General features: G+C 38.1%; 2 protein-coding genes across 4 annotated transcripts in view; one reads left to right on the top strand and one right to left on the bottom strand.

Annotated features, from left to right (window-relative positions):
• The window catches only part of slc4a2b (solute carrier family 4 member 2b), a 48,836-nt gene extending 46,033 nt beyond the window's left edge, over nucleotides 1–2,803 (bottom strand). The window contains exon 1 of one of the 3 annotated variants that reach the window (XM_089125833.1): nucleotides 2,689–2,803. The gene's annotated coding sequence lies outside the window, so the exon portion shown is untranslated. The remainder of the gene's footprint in view (nucleotides 1–2,688) is intronic. The other 2 variants (XM_039684728.2, XM_089125832.1) reach the window with 2 other exon arrangements.
• Nucleotides 2,804–3,630: 827 nt separating this feature from the next.
• LOC120488247 (uncharacterized) lies at nucleotides 3,631–19,805 on the top strand. The gene is made up of 17 exons (XM_039684871.2): nucleotides 3,631–3,776; nucleotides 4,476–4,582; nucleotides 5,188–5,324; nucleotides 5,551–5,711; nucleotides 6,784–6,942; nucleotides 7,037–7,496; nucleotides 7,810–7,911; nucleotides 12,266–12,356; nucleotides 12,583–12,800; nucleotides 12,880–13,122; nucleotides 14,256–14,354; nucleotides 14,536–14,729; nucleotides 16,005–16,179; nucleotides 16,268–16,424; nucleotides 16,595–16,748; nucleotides 16,869–16,980; nucleotides 17,063–19,805. Exons 1-17 carry the CDS (start codon nucleotides 3,765–3,767, stop codon nucleotides 17,263–17,265), a joined length of 2,784 nt encoding a protein of 927 aa, XP_039540805.2. The 5' UTR covers nucleotides 3,631–3,764; the 3' UTR covers nucleotides 17,266–19,805.
• The last annotated feature ends 1,621 nt before the right edge of the window (nucleotides 19,806–21,426 follow it).

Genomic DNA, 21,426 nt, shown 5'->3' with positions numbered 1-21,426 from the left:
CGCCGCGTTCCCGTGTGAACGGTAAAAACGCAAAAGTCTGCTTGATAGTGAAGGTTGTACGCAACCGTGTGGACTTGGTGTTGTTGTAGTATGCACTCCTAGCCGCCTGAAGTGCATACTACATTGAATTTCACACACTTTTGCGTCACCATTTGCACGCGGATTTCCCACACAAAACGCTCGCATAAACGCAGAATAAAAAGTGATGACGCAACGCCACTTTTGCGTTTTCTCTTCAGAATCGTTTCCGTGTAAACATTGCCTTAATCCTATACCCAATACCTAAACTTAACAACTACCTTATTTTATTGAAGTAAAATAAAAGAGTTTATTGAAGCAAAAGTCATAGTAAATAGTTAGTTAATAGTTAAAATTGGACCCTAAACGAAAGTGACCTTACTTTCAGCCCTACAAAATTTTACAGCTTCATAAAACAGAAGTGCTGCGCTACAAAAAAAAGAAAAACGTGTTTACGAATGATTCCCGATGTGCAAGACAGAAACTACAGGAGCCCAGGTGAGATTCAAACAGCGGTCCGCTAAGCTCATTTAATTATCACTTCAAGACTAAACAGCCCTGGGACAACTTTAAAGGGTAAATGTGTTTTCTCTGCAGACCATCAGCAGGGGTTTCACACACTCGGGTTACCAAAACACAAAAGCTCCGTCTGAGTTTCTCACACTCTTTGTGTTTAACTTGGAGCAAACAATCACATCTTTGTAATATGACAGCAGTGAACAAACCCAACAAAGCAAGTTCTGACCAGAGGAACACTGTCATTCATACCTTCAGTCACACCAAAACCAACAATCACAATGAAATATCGAACCAGCTCACGACAATGTGAGTACAATAACACATATCCTGGGAAACACAGTATTGTAAAAACCACATAGGAGTCCCTGGTCAAGTGTTAGGTCACGCTACCTGAGGAGGGCCTATTCACCAAAGAGCCATGTCAGATTTGGTATACGTGAGAAGAACAACGGTCTTAAAAATATTTTTCAGGTGATTAGCGTCGCCAGCTGGGCACACAATTACAAAAACACAATGCAGAACTTTTGAAAGTAAGCTTGACCCTGCATAGAAATAGCAGCCTAACTTACCTACGATGTGTGTTTTCTTTTGAAACGTAATCCAGAAGGGCTAAAGAAACTAGTTTCCAGCTGATCTGCTCTGGAATGCTAGCAGGAATAAAGCTCATTTCATTTTATCATTACTACACTGTAAAAATAATATATATATATATATATTGTTGGTTTAACTTAAAAAAAAAAGTAAGTAACCTGGTTGCGTTTGAGTTAATACAATGAAGGAGATTCATTTAATCACCAGAAACCAACCAGCATTTCAGATGAAAAACAGATTTAATAAAGACAGAATTGCATATTCCTCTCATAATGTTTACCCGTTTAAACAAAAGAAAATTAACAAACAAACAAGCGGATCAAAATGTTCAGAGGACACTCCATCTTTACTGGACCAGATAAAGAAAGTAGTACAAAGAAAGGGCTCGGCAAAATGTCTATCGTTGGAGAAAATTTCATGATATCATGAACTACAATATGTCAAATCTAGACAGAAGAATTTGGTCATAGATATCATATCACCCACCCCAAATCAAAGATATTTCTCTCTTCGCTCTATGCTGTAATCTGCACCGATTTACTGGCATTATGCCTTAATCACATTGCAAAAACAAAGGCAAAGTTTCACATTTAAAGCTTGCAAATACTGGTTCGACCAAGTCATTGCTTTGTTCCTCTAAGAAATCTGACTCCTTGATGGCTTTATAACACTGATCTGAGCTAAACCCAGCTGACCAACGGTAACAAGCACAAACCAACCACAGCAGCTTAAAGATTCAAGCTTTATAAACAAATGATTGTGTCATTCTTCTGACTACAACTAGACCACAAATTGTCTACCTACAGCCTAAATTCATATGTGAGTCAACACAGAATATATATACACATATCAAAACAGTAACCTCTAATATAATATACTAACCTATCTGTCCGACTATGGTTTAACTTTGAGATATTTTTTTATATATTATATGAAAATATGAAATTATCCGACAGAGATAGATAGATAGATAGATAGATAGATAGATAGATAGATAGATAGATAGATAGATAGATAGTCAGTTAATCTTGTTTTGTTTTACAGCGAAATATAGCTAGATATAAATATACATTTCCAGACACTATGTATAAACTGTGTCTGTACTCAACTACTATATTTAAGTGTGAAGTCACTGGAAGACTTCCTTAGTTTCCTTTTCAGCGGTGTTTCAGTAACTGAATATTTTCCCCGTGGATATCACGTGGCAGTGTGGGTTTTCGGTGTATGTCTGTTCACTCCCGTTTGACAGCAGTCCAGCGACCACGACTCACAGAAACGAGCACACGATACGGAAGCAGGCGGTTTGGTCATTACAGGACACCGTTTTCTCAGCCCATGTTCATTTAAGATTTCCCGGTTTAAAGTTATTTCAATTGAGCGCTAGCGCAAGCTAACTGTTCACCCGCACCGACTCGCGTGCACGCGAACAGGTCTGATAATCACTTTTCCTGCGCCCGGACACTTTAAACGTGGGAAATGTGAGCGGAATCCCTAATGTTACTCACAGGCTGCTCATATATAAGTGTATTAAAAACTAAACATGTCCGAAGTGTTTCTTACCTCAACCGAACTCCCCTTAGCGTCCACGGATGAACCACATCTCATCTGATGCGCGCGCGCGCCTGCGTGTCGTACATATTTCGACTCGCGATCTCCTTCCCTGTTCACAAAAAAAATAAAAAAAATACAACAGGCTTTTATTAACATTTTATGCATGCCCCGCACACGTCAAATGATAGATACATAATTCCCAAAGCCAACCTTTTATTCATGCAAACCAGCCTTATATCTATGTAAACTACTAAATTGATATTGACAAAATTATTAAGACGGATGATGCTTATATTACTGCATTTTAAATAAATACATGTACCAAGCAAATGTTAAAAAAATTGAACAAACAACATTTTTTCCTTCAATTTATGGGAACTTAATATCAATATGTTTTAAAAAAAACTTAAAACCAACATAAAATGTTGGTGCAGAATCATACAAATGTTTAAATTGAATCATACAAACTCTTTAAACTTTGACGTAACCTACATTTTAGTAAAATTGTTGCAAACCCAATAGAAATGATGGAACAATACAATGGGACTGGCTCATATAAAATTAAATTTGACAGTTAACATTTTCTAAATTTAAAGCTCATCGATCATTTGACTGGCCATCTCTTCAAAAATAGAATAAAATTACTTTTTTTATATTATATTATTATTTACTTGTTGGCCAAATATGACATCTGCCGGACACTAATACTTATTGCATGTCAGAAATTAAATAAACCTCATAGCAAAATGGAAATTAGTTGCTTTAGTAGACAAAAGATAACTATGATTCGTTATCCGAGCGTGTGAATGGTAAATGTTTGTGAACTCCACTGAGTAGAGACGACGTACCTGCTCCTTTAACACATTCAGACGAGCTTTGATTGACAGGTACAGCTAACAGCTAATGGTCCTCAGGAGGCGTTTCCGAATGTCAGTCATCCAATCAGCGTCGAGCGTACAGTCAGGACGGAAAAAAACCCCGTGACGTAAGCGGTCACCATTCTACTGTGCGGACAATCAGTAAACACCGTCTGCAAAGTGACAACAAACCGCAATATCGAGTATTTTTGAGGATATAATACAATCATGGACACATCGGTAAGCGGAAACTATGGTTAACGAGAATCGGCAATGCTTTTGCAATGTTATTGCATTGCAATATTAGCTTGTCCGACATGGATAAAACATGATAAACTGTGATACGTGCATTAGTTTCAATAGAACAGCATCAAGTAACTTACAGCCTTTTATTATAATCTCGTTAAGATTTTAGTTATACAGTCATTGTTACTGTAACTCTAAGATTACGAGGAAATTAAAGTAGGCCTAGGTCTGCGAGGAAAGCCTCTTGAGACCTTTATTACAAACATTGAAAATAATATCGGGCATTGTGCATGGCCTTCTCAAATATATAGACTAATGACAAATATAATCAAATAATATAAACACTTCTCATTTTTACGTGTTCTTCAAGTAGGCCTAGCTAAAACTAAATCGTCTATTTTAATGCACAATAACTAACGTTAATAATATTTTGTTATTAAGAAAGTTTCTTGCTTTCAGAATACAATAGCTTAATATATCAATCGTACATAAATATAATTTTTCGTTGCCTCAAACTGTGTCATGATATCAAACTATAAGAGGGAAAGTCCACTGTGATATCTGTGGTGACAGCATTAGTACCGTGGTGTGCATGATAAATGCTACGAGAATATAATAGAAGTTCGTGTTTATTCTCAGCGTGAATAAATAATACCTTTGCAATGGATTTCATAATGTTTTCTTGTTATCTAGACCATAGGGGGGTTCATCAGCACTCTCACTGAGATGGGCTTCAGTGAGGACCAGATACAGGCAGCGATGCAGGCAGGATTCTTCTCTGTACCAGAAGCGGCTGAATGGTAAATGTCTTTCAGGGTGTTGTTTATATATTTCTGAATAGTGAAATAGGTTTAAAGGGATAGTTCACTTTGAAATTATTTTTTAGCTTACCTCAAGGGCATCCAAGAGGTGTCTTTGTTTCCGCAATAGTTGTCGTTCTTCGGTCTATGGTCACCACCTCAAAGAGCCTGCACAGATAAGTCCAAATTCAATATGATGTAATGACTTTTAAATGCGAGTACGGCCTAAGATGCGAAATGAGCGGTTTGTGTGAGAAAACAAACAGTATACTATTTATATCGTTTTTACCTCTTGTAACTACAGCCACGTCCAAGTGATCTGAGGGCATGGGCGCTTTGTGGCTGGGGTAACAAGAGGTAAAAAAAAAATTGAAACTACTGCCGCAGAAACAAAGACACCTACATCTTGGATGCCATTGAGGTAAGCTAAAACATACCAAAAATGTATTTCCAAGTGAACTATCCCTTTAATTGGTTATGGTTTACCAAGAAACAAATGTGGTTTTAATATGTGATGAAAGTAGTCATAGGTTGAATACTCTCCTGTTTGGTTATTAAGCAAAAATTTTCCAGCTCTCTTATTTATTCTCACAATTGCTCTGAAGGCTTTTGCAAGGCGGTAGTCCACGACATAAACTAGTCAAGCAGCCTTCAGGTCCTCTAGAAACAGCGTTTTCTGCATTCAACCCTCCCAAAGATGCTCTTTGCTACAACAACAACAACTCACAGTCTGAAGCAACAGGTAAAAAAAAAAACAGCAGTTTGTTCATTTACTCATTTGTGTGACAAACTGACTTCTTTCACAAGAGGATTAACAATCTGCTGGAAAGGAAAATTTGATTTACTGTGTAAATACTCACAGGTCATGTGATTTTGTGCATAGTGCATCATTAGCAGATGTTAATGCAGCTTTCTGAAATGTTATGCAATGCAGAGGAATGCATTATCAGCTTTTTTTCTGCTTTTAGGTCCCTCTTTAGTCTTGGCACCTCCTTCCGCAAACAGTCCCGGAGCGAAAGAGCATCCACCCCTGGAAACGCGGATCAAGCAGGATAAGAGTAATTTCCACGAGCAGCAGAGGCAACGAGTGGCCCAAGAGGCACAGCTAGAGAAGAGACAAAAGAAGCAGGTGAATCAGTGAAAGGTTTCATATTTTTACAGTAAAGTTTCATAAACAAGGGTTAGTTCACCCAAAAATGTATTTAAATAATGTTTTAATAGAGGGAATGCGCGTGACGTCACCGTCGGCCTGCAGTTCCTCACAGTGAGTGGCAAAAAGACTGAGCGGCTGTATGTGTTCAGCGTGAATGCCGCCAAAAACAAACACACCACACACACAAATAAAGTGGGAAAGAGCTTTGCGATTGACTGTAGGCCTACAACTAGATTTGACAAAACATCGGAGGTATATTTTTACAGACTGCTATAGAAAGATGAGCAAATGGATCGCTGCAATTCACAGAAACAACTGGACTCCAGTCAGCCAAAGGTGGATTTGCAGTTATCAATTTGTGTCAATATGCTGAATTTAGCTGTAAAACCATACCCATATATTTTGTATTGTTATATACATTAACAACTCATCAATTAAATATTTATCATTGCATATTCTGCATTATTGGATGTTTTTTTAATAAACACTGACCAAAAAACGTATAAAGTTTTAGGGCTGGACGATATGATATATAGGCTATATATAACACTGATATAAGTGATCGCCCGGATTTAGACCTACCTATATTATATTTATATAAAGCATTCACAGGCAAATTTGCTTTATGTTTAGGTGCTTTTATTTCCCCGGTGTCGAAATCAGGCAAACATAAATGTCAGGCAACACGATTGCATGTCAATATCCATGGATCACTGGATCTTTAGTAAGTTGTAAGAAACACTATATTGAGTCCAACATTTGATAAAATTGTTTGATTTAGTCGCATTTCCGCAGTTTGCCCTATTAAATCCAGTCACGCAGCAGATCTTTTGCCACTCGGTCAGGCTGAGGGGGGTTGTTCCGGCGGGAAAGTCACGTGTCAATGCATTCCCTCTATATCAAATATAGATATAATACCATAAAGAAGTCATCAAGCAAACAAGAACATTTGAGTGCCATCTGTGTTTTTGCTCCATCTGCCCTCACATTTTCTTGCTCTGCAAGGTCACTTTTGGTTCCCAGTGCTGTAACAGTTTGTCCTGTTCAGGAGCGTGAGTTGGTACTGAAGAGGATAGCAGAGGACCGGCGCAGTCAGCAGGAAAAGGCCCAAACTGAAGCCACAGCTGAGACCTCTCCATCCAGCGGACAGGGACAGAGACTGGGTGGACGTGTGGAGACGAGCGTGGACAACCACTGCATCCTCATGGTGAGAGATTATTTTTCCCCTCTGCTTTCTAACAACAGTGTATTTTTTTATTTGTTGATCTGTCTGAAATGTTTGTACTTGTTTTGTGTTATAGATCCGCCTCCCTTCTGGGGAATCAATGCGTGAGCGTTTCCCTGCAGACACTCCCTTAAGTCACGTCGTCGAGTTCATTAGCGGTCGCCACCCATCACTACCCGCCTTCTCCCTCCTGCAAGGGTTCCCTCGCAAGCGCTTTGGTGAAACCGAGCTATCCTGCTCCCTCCGGTCTCTGGGACTGACCCCCAACGCTGCACTTTGCATTCAGACCACGCCCCCTGAGACGCCACAGGACCCGCCCAGTCCAGCATCCAGATTGGCTCCTGTAGGACAGCCGGAGGCGGAGCCACAGGAAGAGCCGGTGGCACCGCTCAATGAGCCACCCCGAGTGGAGGCCGAAGCTTTAGAGGAACTGGATGTGCCCCCACCGCTGCCCCATCAGCTGTGGGAGGAAGCAGTGGGGTATGCTGGGATTCCTGGGGTCGAACCTCCACTGTCAGGACCCTCTCACTTCTGGGGTAAGATTTACCGGTACTTTACTTGAACTCATTTGTGAATGCACCACGCAGTGTTATTTTAGTATTACTATTAAAATTATCATTGAAATATTTGTATATTTTCAGTTTTTGTTTTAATTATGTTTTTGCTATTTTTATTAAATATTATACTTTATTAACAGAAATCAACAAAAATGTGTTTAATAGTTTTAGTTTTCCCCAGCTAATTAGCTCGAACCTAGTAAAATTATTTTTTGCATTTGAATAGTTTTAGTTGATAATATTAACCCTGCCCTACACACACATTCTGTAATTAGACGTTTTCATCCGACAGGACGAGGCCAGAAACTGGTGCAAGGTGATGCAGAAGATGAGGAACATTTAGAAAACGATGAGCAACCAGAAGAAGAAGTTGTACCTCCATTTCATCTCAACGGTACATAATGGTTGTTCTGGGTGGTTTCTTGATGGTTTTGCCCAGGTCTCTATGACATACTGGTCTTTAGGTATGGTTTGAGTTTCCCTGTAAATCTATGAGATTTTCACCACTTTTATATTGTTTGAACGCTTAGAAAAGTTATAGCCACATTTTGAGGTACTACCTTTTACTCGCCTGGTGTGGCTGCAGGTTTGGGTACATAAAAGCCGGTCTCAAATAGAGGCCAGGTATGTTTTTTAGTAGGGCTGGGTATTGACACAAATTTCACAATTCGATTCGATTTCGATTCAATATTGATTATTTTGGATATCAGTTACAATAAATGGCAAATGTTCTCAAGGAAATCAAATCTCTTAACTAATGTTGTAAACTATGGGAGTCTAGTTGTAGCCAATAGGCTTCATTAGCCTAATATGAAGGTAATAATGAACTGTTTTGTAGCTATACAAACACTTAAATTACACTTTTATTTATTTTATAATAGGAAGATTATATGAAATATAAACATTTAAATGGTAGCTGTCATAAAAACTTGCCAGATTTATTCAAATATGCATGAAATATTGAAGAACATTAAGATTATAATGCATATGTAATATGGTGTATATATTTAGCAAAATTCTCCTCTCTAGAGTTATTTTTTCTAGCTGACTAACGAGTTTGTGTGGGTTTTCTGAGGTAAATATGACAATGACATTGATTACAAGCTGTTTAACTGACATCTTTCCACGGTTGAGCGAATCAATGTGATATGATACGGATTTCGATAAGTTGTACTCTATATTTTAACACACTTTCAGATGCTCATTCATGTTTATTTCACGCTGTGACTGGTATTATTAAGCCGGAGGAGAGATCAGCGCTGCTGCTTCTCTTAAGCTGCGCCAGAGCGATCTCACGCCACAGCGCCAAAACATAGTTTATGCTTTTGAATTTCTAAAGAAAATGGACGTAATTTGAAAATTGAGACTTTGTTTCATGTCAATAGTAACAAAGGACAAAAATTATTGCGATTTTTTTTTTTTTTTGGATGCGCGCAGCCACTATACAATGTTCCATTCATTCAAATGAAACAGGATGACTAATCGATTCTTGAGATTTAAGAATCGATATCGGTTCGTAAAAATGAGAATCGATTAGTATCGAGAAATCGATATTTATTACCCAGCCCTATTTTTTAGTTTCGGGTTGCTAATCTTCTAAAACCGTCAGATTGTCCGCTTTTTGGCGGCCGCCAAAGCAAATTTTTGTTTGCGCGCGCACTCTCACATCTTCAAACAACACGAGGGCAGTCTTGCTCTCTCCCTCGCGCATATTAATCAAATCAATTGACACAATAGTAAAAGGTTGGAAGACCGCATTTTCACGTGGAGCATTTAGAGACTCAATGAACAACATCTCAACACTAAATTATAAAGGCCCGTCTCACATAGACGCCTGTCTCAAATACAAGCTGGTGCAGTTCGACGTTTTGGGAAAATAAAAGCCCGGGCTATTATTTGATGTTTTACGGTATTTATGTTTGTTGCACGTTGCAGGACGAGTTAGGTGCCGAAGTTAAATACTTATGGTTTGGGGTTTGTTCAAGTATGAGAATTAATAATTGTGAGTGGCAAAATTAAACGTGAAAAGTTGTTTCCCAATGATTGAGTCATTACAATTAGCATTGGCTTGATTACAGTCACCTCTGCTTTGGACATCGAAGATAAAACACGCACTTTAAGCTACAATCAAAGGGAATTCCTTTTAGAGGCCGTAAACCAAAGATATTGATGTGAACGGGCTAAAAAGCCATGTACGCTGCGTTTTGAACTCCAATGAATGAATCAGAAAAGGCCATAATCTCTCAATAGAAACAGAAGGACGACAGGAATGTTAATGAATGGACAAAACATCCAAAGAACTGGCTTTATCAGCTCTCACTGAATGATTCTGCAAAAGCTTAGTTGATCAAATAAATGGAAGTAGATGCCTGACTAAAAAATACTAGTTTAGCTGTTTTGTTTTTAATCATTTAGACACGCTCTCAGTCCAGCTTTGCTGAACGTTCCCAGAATGTGAGTTTTTGGTTGTTTAAATATAAAACCTAAAAAGAACATTCCTTGAATATTAATTCTTTCGTTAGGAGAATGATCTGTGTTTGCCGGGATGTAACAGATCATATGTGTATTATTAGTGATCTGAAACCATTGCTGCATTTTTTGGACTGCTGACTCAGAGATCTTTGTTCAGTAACCCTGCATTGGGGTTGTAGTCAGTGACCAAAGTGTGAGAAACACTGGGAAGTCCATATTGGGTAAGAGGTTAATGCCCGCCCTTGTCCTAGTTTAGAGCCATTTATAAGTAAAAACCCATTCACCTCGTTCAAATGATGAAAAACGCAACAATTAATCAAGCCAGGTCTCATGTGTCTGACATAGCGCTCTTTTCACTGGAAGTTTAATTTCGGGGGATTTCAGACACGCTGGTAGAGAAAGCAGCTTTGGACATCGTTTTGAGATGCTGTGAAGTCGACGACGGGAGATCATATGTTAATTTGTACACTAGAGACACACAGAAATTAACTGCAGCTGGATTGGTTTAGCGAGCCGGCCTGTGAACATGCTAATATACGGTAATTAGCTTAATATGCGGTTCCTTTCAGTGCAAGTCTTGTGATATTGAGGCTGTGTAATTGAAAGCTCGCTTAATTTGGTGCAATTTAAATTTAATTTGTTTACTTGATGTAATTATGGGTCGTACAAGTAATTGTAAATAGTTTTTTTAAGATATGTCAACATAGTCATGAAAAACATGGAAATATTTGTTTGTTTTAACTGATTTCCAAGCTTGGAATAGTAATTGAAATGCATACAATCCTTTTTTTAAAATATAATTTGTCATCTTAAAAAGATATGTACATGTTTGTTCATATGTAACAAACATTTATAATATACTATATGTATTATACTATACATGTACTGTGTGTCTTCATGATCCTTCTGAAATTAATTTGATGCTCAAGACATTTATTATAACATTTAAACATTTTTAATTTATTTTAACATTTAAACATTTATTATAATTTCTTATTCTATAATTTATATTTTTGTGGCAAAAAATCTGTATTTTTGAAAGAATAGAAAGAACGGCATTTAATTGAGATATATTTGAAGAGTTCAGATGCAAAAGCCTCTAAATGCCATTTGAAATTTTCTTCTTTAATGATGATTTTTATCAAACTTGTATATTTAAGTTCAATAATTTCACTTAAATAACAATTAATAGGTAATTATCATTGCCATTTAAGTAAAATTACTGAACTTTAATATACAAGTTTGATAAAAATCATCATTAAAGAAGAAAATTTCAAATGGCATTTAGAGGCTTTTGCATCTGAACTCTTCATATATATATATATATTTTTTAACAATTTTAAACTATTTACTGCTACTTGATATTCTGTTATGTTAAGCTCCAAAATATTTGTATATCTGATATGTTATATCTAAAATATATGCTAGAAACTAGCCTGACTTCGTCATACTCATATTCTAGTGAGAATATGAGTCTGAAACTCCTACGTAGGGCTTTGATTATGAGGCGTGTCGTAACCGAACCAGGAAAAAAAAAACTCTGCACTCAATTGGATAGTCGGTAGACCTACCAACCAATCAGAGCAACGCAGTAAGTCAACTCCAACTCCTTATTTTAGAAGTTAAATAACAAGTGTTGCTTCTTTTACTTACTTCTCCATGAGTGCGACCAAAGGAGAGACCACAACGACCACAGGCTTTTCGTTACGTCCCATCTTCTTAGCGACCGTCAGAGCCAGCTGATAAGTTACACTTTTCCCGAATCATGTAGGAAGGACGCCAAAATCAACAAATGCCTTGATTGCAGTTCTCTGTTTGTCTATTAAAATGAATGCGCTGTCGATTTATTTTACAACAGCGGAATCTATACATCTCAATTCTCCAGCTCCAGTGATAACGTGATGATTACGTCCTTGCAGATCATCTGTCCATCATCGTATAAAGCCCGCCCTGGCAATTTGATTGGCCCGAACGTTTCTTGTCTGATCATAATTACTCCTCGATGGAACTTCCCGAGCAAAAAATGTTGTGGGCGGAGTTCGGGCTGGCATCCAGGCTAGCTAGAAACTGCTCTTTTAGAAAAAATTCATATCCATTAATCACGAAAGATTGAAGAAGTTGTGGAAAAGGTGTGTGGGAAACCTGTTTTCTTGTTCTAATAGGAAAAAATGCTATTCAAACAAGTGAGGTTTTAACCATACGCTAAATAAAAATCAATGTATAAAACTCAAAATACTTAATTCAAATTGTAAATGTTCTCCTCCTCGTTCTGGCAGGAATGCCACAGTTGCCCTTCTTCCTGGAGAACAGGGCAAGAGGAGGACTGGAGCCCAGACATCACTGGCCGGAGCAGGGCAACAGACTCAGGTAGGCCATGTGATGGATAAGAGCTTCATAAAAAGATATTAGAATTCGACACGTTAATAATATGTCTCTCTCTTTCATCATTACGACTGTCAGTTGCTTTGCTCGATTTGTTTCCCAGCCAAAGTGTTATATACTGTACATTTGCTTTAGCATTTGGAAAACTTATCGTGCTTTTTCCTTAAAATAGATGAGGTTGTGACTCGGTGTAATTGGTTATGTGTTGAAGGGAGGCGGAGCCTGAAGTCCCAGCAGACCCTGAGGAAGCCCGTGCGTTGCGTGGAGCTGCGGGTCAAGCAGCGGTAGAGCGTTTACAGAGAGCCGCCCATCACGACGAGCAGCATTCCCCACACGGGCAGCCCTCACCCCCCAAAAAAGCCTTCAAGACCCCCCGTGTGCCCTCTCTCTGCTCGATGGCCACCAGGGCCACCGTTTCCCTCATGACAGGTCAGAAAGACACCACTTAGTGCTGTTTACTAATCACATGATGAGTTCTTAACGCAAGCCATTAATCCTGCTCTCTCAGCTCCCAGCATGCAGTACAGCAGTAGCCTGGCGTGTCTGACCCCAGAGCTGGCCGAACTCTTGTTGGCTCACATGGCACGTGAGCGTTCACTCCGACCACGCACACTGGAGCTGTTCTTTGGCTGCCCGCTGCAGAGGTTTGTCCTAAACTGCTACCCGTACACCACCAACGAGCTTCTGCGGCAACTGAGGGCGTTTTCCTGTCTCAAGCATCTCAGCTTCGTCAACTCTCCACTTATCACAGGTGTGTGAGAAACTCACTAAAAATCCAAAGAAAGAAAAAGAATATTTATTATTATTGTTTTGCTGTTTTTATTTCATTAAGAATCATTACATTATGTTGATTGGTTGTGTGTGTGTGTGTGTGTGTGTGTACAAATATATTTTTTTTAAAGATGGATTGTCAAAGATATATCATTAAAATATCTTTATAACATAATAAAATAAATACTACATTAATGTAAATAAATATTTATTAATAATAGAAAAACAAATACCATTCTAATAAAACATTTTTACTAATTTACCATGTTGTTATTGGTAAATAACAATATTTATTAATAACTTTTAATATGAATAAAGCACAATTAATATTAACCCCTGAACTGCCTGACTTTACTTCACTATATTTCTATTAAATCCTAATCTAATTATCACAATGGCACCCGGTGGCTATTTTTGGTACTACACCTAAACAAAATCTCATGGGAACATCACAATTTTTGTGATATCAACTTCAAATTTGGAACATAGCTTGGTTAGATTTATAACTTTGATTTTATCGTAATTTTAGAGTTAAAAATATTTTGTGAAATATATATTTTATATAAAATAAAAATATATAGTAAAGTATATTTGATTTACTGTGAATTTAAACTTCCATAACTTTTTAATACTTTCATTTTTTTAAGTGTTTTCACTCCAGCAATAATCTGCTGAGTGTTTTCTTTAAAACAAGACCAAACTTGGGTATATATTCCAAAGCATTCTTGAATTACAACCATTTAAGTGTGAACAGTGCATTTTAACCCCATTCTCAAAAAGGGGGGTGACAGTTAAGGGGTTAAATTGTACTACAGTCATCGTATTTGTTGTAAAGGAACGTCTGATATTCATTACTATAAACATATGTTGACTTTCTGTAACATTTTTTTGCAATTTAGGGGTTAATATGCTTAATTGTCAGAACCATAATCAAACAATAATGTAGAAAAAAATCTTTAATGATCCTAAAGTAGGCTTAATTTTCTTTAACCAAAATTGAGGGGGTGAAATATGACCAAATATGGCATTTCCTTCTTACAAAAGTTCCACATGACACATTTCAGTGTACTGAATTGCTTGTAAAATGATTACTTTTCCCTTTTTATATTGCAGATGCCGGACTTTCTGTGTTGTCCAACCTCTCAAAACTGCAGCATCTCAACCTGTCGTCCTGTAGCAAACTAACAGACAGCTGCATGCAGCATATCACAGGTAAGACGGCGCGTCGGAAACCACATAAACCCTGTTGCAAACGGAGCCCTCGTGTTATCCCACACTTTAGTGACGTAATGCCGCTTTGACTGAGCACCTTTCTGAAACCTAAAATGACATGGGATCTTGAAGTGTAGCATCTATAAGAGATTATGCGCGCTCTCGTTCTGTCTGATCTCAGGACTCCGCAGTCTGACGTTCCTGGCTCTGGACCAGACCAAAGTAAGCGATGCAGGTCTGCTGATGTATCTGCAGTCAGGTTCCTCTGCGCTTTGTCAGCTCAGCCTGAATCAGACGGGCATCACGGAGCGCACACTGAGAGCGCTGCCCTCGTGCGTGCCACAACTGCGAATGCTCAGTATTAAACACACCAAGGTAATCTACATCTAGATTGTTTATTTCAGAATATTTAATAAAAATGTTTATAGCTAATTTTGTTATCCAAAATAGACTATATCACACAATAATAGTCGAACAGAAAAAATAGCTTAATCCAAATAATGCTGCCGCAGTCTCTGTGAAAAGTATGGGAAAAAATAGTACCCAATGTGTATACAGTATACTAGGATTTATGTCTATCCAAAATTATAGATTGTTTTACAAGAAATAAGTGACATATTTCATATTTTATCTGATCTGTTAATAATCTGCTAAAATATATACCATCCCTTTCACACAAATAAAAGTTTGATGTTAATTTACATACACACTTCTTTACAAGTTTGGGGTCGGTAAGATTTTTTTTTGGAGAAAAGTCTCTTCTGCTCACCAAGGCTACATGTATTTGATCAAAAATACAGTAAAAAAGGTAATAAACAGTAAATAGCTGTATAGTGTGTTCAAGTGTAATTTATTCCTGTTATCAAAGCTGAATTTTCAGCCTCGCATGATCCTTCAGAAATCATTCTAATATCCTGATTTGCTGCTCATGAAACATGTTTTATTACAGTATTATCATCAATGTTGAAAACAGTTGAGCTGATTAATATTTTTGTGGGGACCTTAAAGGGATACTCCACTTTTTTTGGAAATAGGCTCATTTTACAACTCCCCCAGAGTTAAACAGTTGAGTTTTTACCGTTTTCGAATCCATTCAGTCGATTTTTTGATATTTAGAAGAATATCAGTTAACAGACAGTTTCTGGTCTCATTGACTTCCATTGTATATTTTTTTCCTACAATGGAAGTCAATGGGACCAGAAACTCTCTGGTTACTGATATTCTTCTAAATATCAGAAAATCGGCTGAATGGATTCGAAAACGGTAAAACTCAACTGTTTAACTGGGAGTTGTATAATGAGCCTATTTCCAAAAAAAAGTGGAGTATCCCTTTAATAATTTTTTTAGGGTTCTTTGACGACTAGAAAGTTTAAAATAACAGCGTTTATTTGCGATTATTTGTAACAACGTTAAACTTTGATCAATTTAATGCATTCTTACTAAATAAAAGGGAGATAAAAAACTCGTACTGACCCCAAACATTTGACCTATAGTGTAAATATATACACGGTATACTGTTTTTGTTTCTCCAAACAAGCCTAACTCAGCTTGCACAATCTCAAAGTCATAAAGCTGTTACAAGTTTTGTTTTTAAGGTTTATTTTGGACCTCACTACCCTATATTTAGCGTTTGTCTCTTTTCGCCTTCAGGTGAGTGATGTGTCTGCCCTCGCAGAGCTCCGAAACCTGCAGACGCTTCACCTGGACGGCACAGGTGTACGGGAAAATTCTCTCCAGTGCCTAGCATCCCACCCTAGCCTATCAGCTCTCAGCCTGGCTGGCATACCCGTCACAGATGGAAACCACGTGCTGGAGATCATTTCAGGTGCAAACACATGGAATTTAATTTCAGTCCAGAATGCAAGTTGTTTAGTCCTGCTTTAGTGTCTACATTGTTTGATTCCTCCGTGCAGGCCTGAGGCTCACCCAGCTCACCCTTCCTGGCAGACACTGTGTGACAGACGCTGGACTGTCATTTCTATCCAGACAGACTTTGCTCTTAGAGCTCGACCTGACCGACTACACTCAGCTCACAGACCACGGCATTACGCAGCTTGCCAACATGAACAGGTAGAGCTTTGAGCAAAGCCATGAGTCTAAAAATGTCTAAGTAGGAGATCAAAAGACCAAAGCAGCCCTTGTTCTGGTGTAATTTGGATTAATGCAAACTTGCAAATCTGGTAATGCTGAAATGAATTTCAAAGATGGTAATGAAAACCACGCCCCTTTTTACCTGATAGGCTGAAGAAGCTGTCTCTTAGCAACACTCAAGTGAGTGACAGTGGGCTGCAAGGACTGATCAGTCTAAAAGAACTCCAGGAACTGTGTCTCGACCGGACCGCTGTCACTAGCAGGGGCGTTTCAGCCTTGATCACACACTTGCCACATCTGCAGGTACAGTTTTAATCAGCAAGGATGCGTTAAATTGATCAAAAGTCACAGTAAAGAAGACGATAAACATTTCAAATATTTTGTTATGCATTTAGAAATTCATCTTCCGTGTTGTTTTTGTAGGTGATGGGTTTGGCCAGTACACAGGTTGGCGATACAGTGATCAGACAAGGTCTAGTTCACTGTCCTCAGCTGGTGAAACTCAACCTCAGCAGAACCAGAATCACTGATCACGGTGCGTTGCATATTGGTATCCCCTCCAAAATCATGTTCTAGTATGAAGAAACGTCTCTAACATCATGTGTTTAATATCTCAGGTCTGAAGTTCCTGTGTCGTATGCAGTTGAGTCAAGTGAACCTGGACGGCACAGGTGTGACTCTCGTTGGCATTGCCAACCTGATCTCCGCCTGCCCTCACCTGACCAGCGTACGAGCCAGCCAAACCCGCGCCATACCTCCAGACCAGCAGTCTGACGACGACGACGACTACGATAATGGCAGCAACACCGCACGATCCTAGTATTATGTGTATTAGTACCCTTCAGTTTCTCTATGGAAAGAGTATTCAGACCTAACTTTTTCCATAAAGTAGAACTACAGTCTCACTTGGGTTCGACAATCAAGTTGTTTTGTTTTTGTTTTTTTTATGTGGTTACACAACTTGTTAGTGTTATGAACAAAAAGTTCATATTTAACCTGCGTTTTGTCTGTAAAAGGAACTTTAAATGTGCCATGATATGCACACTTCAAATTTCTATTTTCTGTGGACATTTTGCATTTTTTGTAAAATAAAGTGAAATATCATTAAAAAATATTGAACACTTGTAATACATAGCAAAAATGCATTATGATGATGCTCAAATATTGATAATCAACGTTTTGCATGACAAATGTAGAAGTATCCTAATCTTTTACATTGAGGATTCATGCATGACCACAATATTTTTTATTTAAAAAATTAATGACACTTAGATTTTATGTGAATTTATGTTGGACAAGTAGATTGAAGTGGAAAGTCATTTTAGACTCGGTTGCAATGAAAGTGTATTTGAAGGTGCAGTAAGTGATTTCGAGTATTGAAAATGATCAGGATAGAGTGTTTTAGCATCTATTTCGTCCCGTTTATCTCCGCTGGGGTCAGCCCACTTTTTCAGCATTTTTCAAATATTGCCAGTGGGTGGAGTCGAGCTCTGACCAGGGTTTTAGACCCCATTTACACCTGGTATTAAAATGCGATCTGTATCCAGATAAGTTATCCGGATAATAAGTACCGATTCCATTTACACCTGGCCACATAAATGTGTTTTTGCAAAACGGATATAAATCCGATCTCCTGCGTTATATGCAGATTTAATGGATTGCACGCCACCAAAAGCAACAGATCTGAGCGGCATTTTATTGATCATCAGCTAATTTCCAAATCAGAGACATTAATAAGAGAGAGTGGCAACAGGCCTGGTAAGATAATTTCGTTTCTTTACTTGAAGATGTGTTAACTGCGTCTGTGACTTACTTTCACTTTTATTTGCGATGTTTGCACGTTGAATAGACGCTCAGCTGCTCATCTGCGGTGATGCGTGTCGCATCTGACTAGGCTATAACATGACATATAGCCTATATAACACGCTCTCACTCGTTTATTTTTTAGCATTTTTGGTAGGAGTAAAATATACATATGTGGTTTCAACAACCAGATTGCGTTTACACCTAGTAAAGATCCGGACACAATGCGAGCCAGACTACCTCCAGATGTGGTCAGGCAGATCCAATCACGATCCGATCACAACGCATTTACACCTTGCATTAACAAGCGTCTTTTATTATCCGGATAACTTATCTGGATACAGATCGCATTTTAATACCAGGTGTAAATGGGGTCAGAGTTACCCTTTAAGAATCACCAAAACAAACACACCCCCATCTTGATCGCTCCGCCCCCAAGTTCATCCACAAGCTATGCAACACAGGCACCTCCCCCCTAATGATTGGACACACCCCCTACTGCTGATTGGCTAATTTTGGTGCTCAATCCGACCCACTTTCAAGTTACACATTCTCAGAAATCACTTTCTGTACCTTTAAGTGCTTTTTTTATTAAGTTAAGAAATCACATGCCAAAGTCTGTTAGTGAATCTAGCAGAAGTTGCATTCCGGATCATACATTAGCATATCTTCAAAATATAAAAATCAAATATGTATTAGTCTAGCGGCATTAACTGGATCCAGGTTTACACTAACATACTGTACATCTGTCTTTAACATGCACTGTTTTGAAATGATAGCGATTCAATTATAAAGTAAATAGTGAAAAACGAACGAAGAGCATCATCACAGGCGTATCGAAGCATTGGCGTTCGACTGTTTCTGTAAGCATTTGTGTTGTACCTTTATGCGTTTGAATGCAATAACATTTGAGGATGTGAAAACAAAGATCTCAACTATATCTGGAGGTCTAAAAGGTCTATGTATTAAAGAAACATTGTCAAGTACTAAATTATAAACATACCTTTAATGCTTGATGCTGTTCTGTCTTGACATGATGCGAGGGTTTGTTTGTGTCGAGAACCGTCAAAAGCATTCTTGTTTATAACAGTTGTCGAATCTGAATTGAAAATAGACATAAAACCCTGGTTTTTACATTCAGAACTCAGGAGCCAGTCAATTGTCCATCATAAACATACTGTAGTAGCGTCTTTTTCACATTTATTTAAAATGCCATGAATTTTCAACTTATATGTTCCTGCTGTGTTGTCAGTGACATTAACACAGTGAATGCTGTTTGATGTTTTAGAAAAAGTTAGTTCTGTACATCCTGTATAGGTAACGTAGTGATGAGCAAGTATACAAGCATTTCACAAGAATCCATTGGGGAAGCAACTAACGAATTCACAGAATACTTATGTGTGTATGTACGACAGGTCGTGAGATCCATGTACGGGTCACGCATTCATTCTGCTCCACATAGTTTGAAGTCTTCTATCTATATTTCATGTGCTTGTACAGTTTATTTTACAGGCAACTAGGATGGTTCACAGCATTAATAAAAAATACATTTTGCAATGGTTTAACTACTTCATTTTATGGCAACCCTGCAAATATATACACTTACCCAAAGGATTATTAGGAACACAATACTAATACTATGTTTGACCCCCTTTCGCCTTCAGAACTGCCTTAATTTTACGTGGCATTGATTCAACGAGGCGCTGAAAGCATTCTTTAGAAATGTTGGCCCATATTGATAGGATCGCATCTTGCAGTTGATAGAGATTTGTGGGATGCACATCCCAAAGATGCTTACTTTCACTAAAACTGCTTCTACGGGGCCATAACATAAGCTACAAGGTAATGGAGCTATTTATACACTGTCGTGTTTCTTTAGAAATAAAGGACAAATGGGGTCTTCAAACGCCTCAGATGTAAAGTTATTCGCTGTCAAAGTGACGCCAAAATTAATGGGAGTCAATGGGAATGCTAACGCAAGTGAAGTTCTGTTACAAGGTGTCAGCTCCCACGAGGCTTCAACTTCCGGTCGATGGATTACCCCCTTGGTCACAACCCTAATGTACAGGCGCATTTGATAGACATGCCACCCAATAATACGGCTCTGGACATTCGTAAACCACGCCTCACCTACGAGAAAATGAAGATGTGGTTTCCAGACCACATCTCATTCTCAATGTCCGGCATTAGCCAGGCTATGCCAGGCCAGTAGCTGGCGATGTTACTTTGTAAAGCAACACTATGCATCTATAGACTAAACACATAATACACAGTTTTCCAAAATTTGTGTTTTCACAATATTGTTTTCAAAAAACACATTTTCAAAAGTTTTCTGGCCCCTAAAATGCTGTTAGCATGTAAATAAATGGCAAAAACGCAAAAACAAAAAACAGTTTTCCGTTTTTAGTTGAAAATGGTGTCGCGTAAATGGCCTCTAAGAAGTCAAAAGAAAGGGATGAATGAAATAAATTAAATTTTTCTTGATAATTACAACCGAATTTATTACACTTTACACAAGAGTTGTCTTAACATAAAATTACCATGTAGACTCAAACACCTTGTGGAAGCAGACAGAATTAAGCAACTCAATAGCTTTAAGTGCTCAATGCAATCCTTGAAATAAGCAAGACTAGTCTTGCAAGTCTCCCCAAAAACATATATCAGAAACTCAATGAAAGAAATCTTGAAAATCTGCTAGAGTAATTCCTTTTAAAAAATAAGGTCAACCCTGTGAAAGTCACTACCACACTTAAAGGGATAGTTCACTTTGAAATTAATTTTTTGCTTACCCCAAGGGTCTCCAAGATGTAGGTGTCTTTGTTTACGCAGTATTTTCAATTTTGATATTTTTCGGTCAAACCGTCACTGGAGGTTAAGGGGGTCCTCCCTTGGTCCACCTCAAAGAGCCTGCACAGAGAAGTCAAAATTAAACATGATTGAATGACTCGTAAATGTAAGTACACATTGATGGCCTAAGACACGAAACAAGCGGTTTGTGAGAGAAAACGAACAGTATTTATATCGTTTTTACCTCGTGTAACGGTCTGCGCATGCGCCGGATATGATCGCTTGCGTGTCTACGTCACTCATTGTTTACACAGAGATTTTACCTTTCACTAAACGTATTTAGATATGTTTTTTTATATATTTCGTCTACCATTGCGATTTCCTGTATATC

This window comes from Pimephales promelas, chromosome 22 (assembly GCF_988280905.1).
Source record: "Pimephales promelas chromosome 22, fPimPro1.hap1.1, whole genome shotgun sequence".
NCBI classification, from domain to species: Eukaryota; Metazoa; Chordata; class Actinopteri; order Cypriniformes; family Leuciscidae; genus Pimephales; species Pimephales promelas.
The sequence above is the reverse complement of the archived record's forward strand: the minus strand, read 5'-3'. Positions and strand labels throughout refer to the sequence as shown.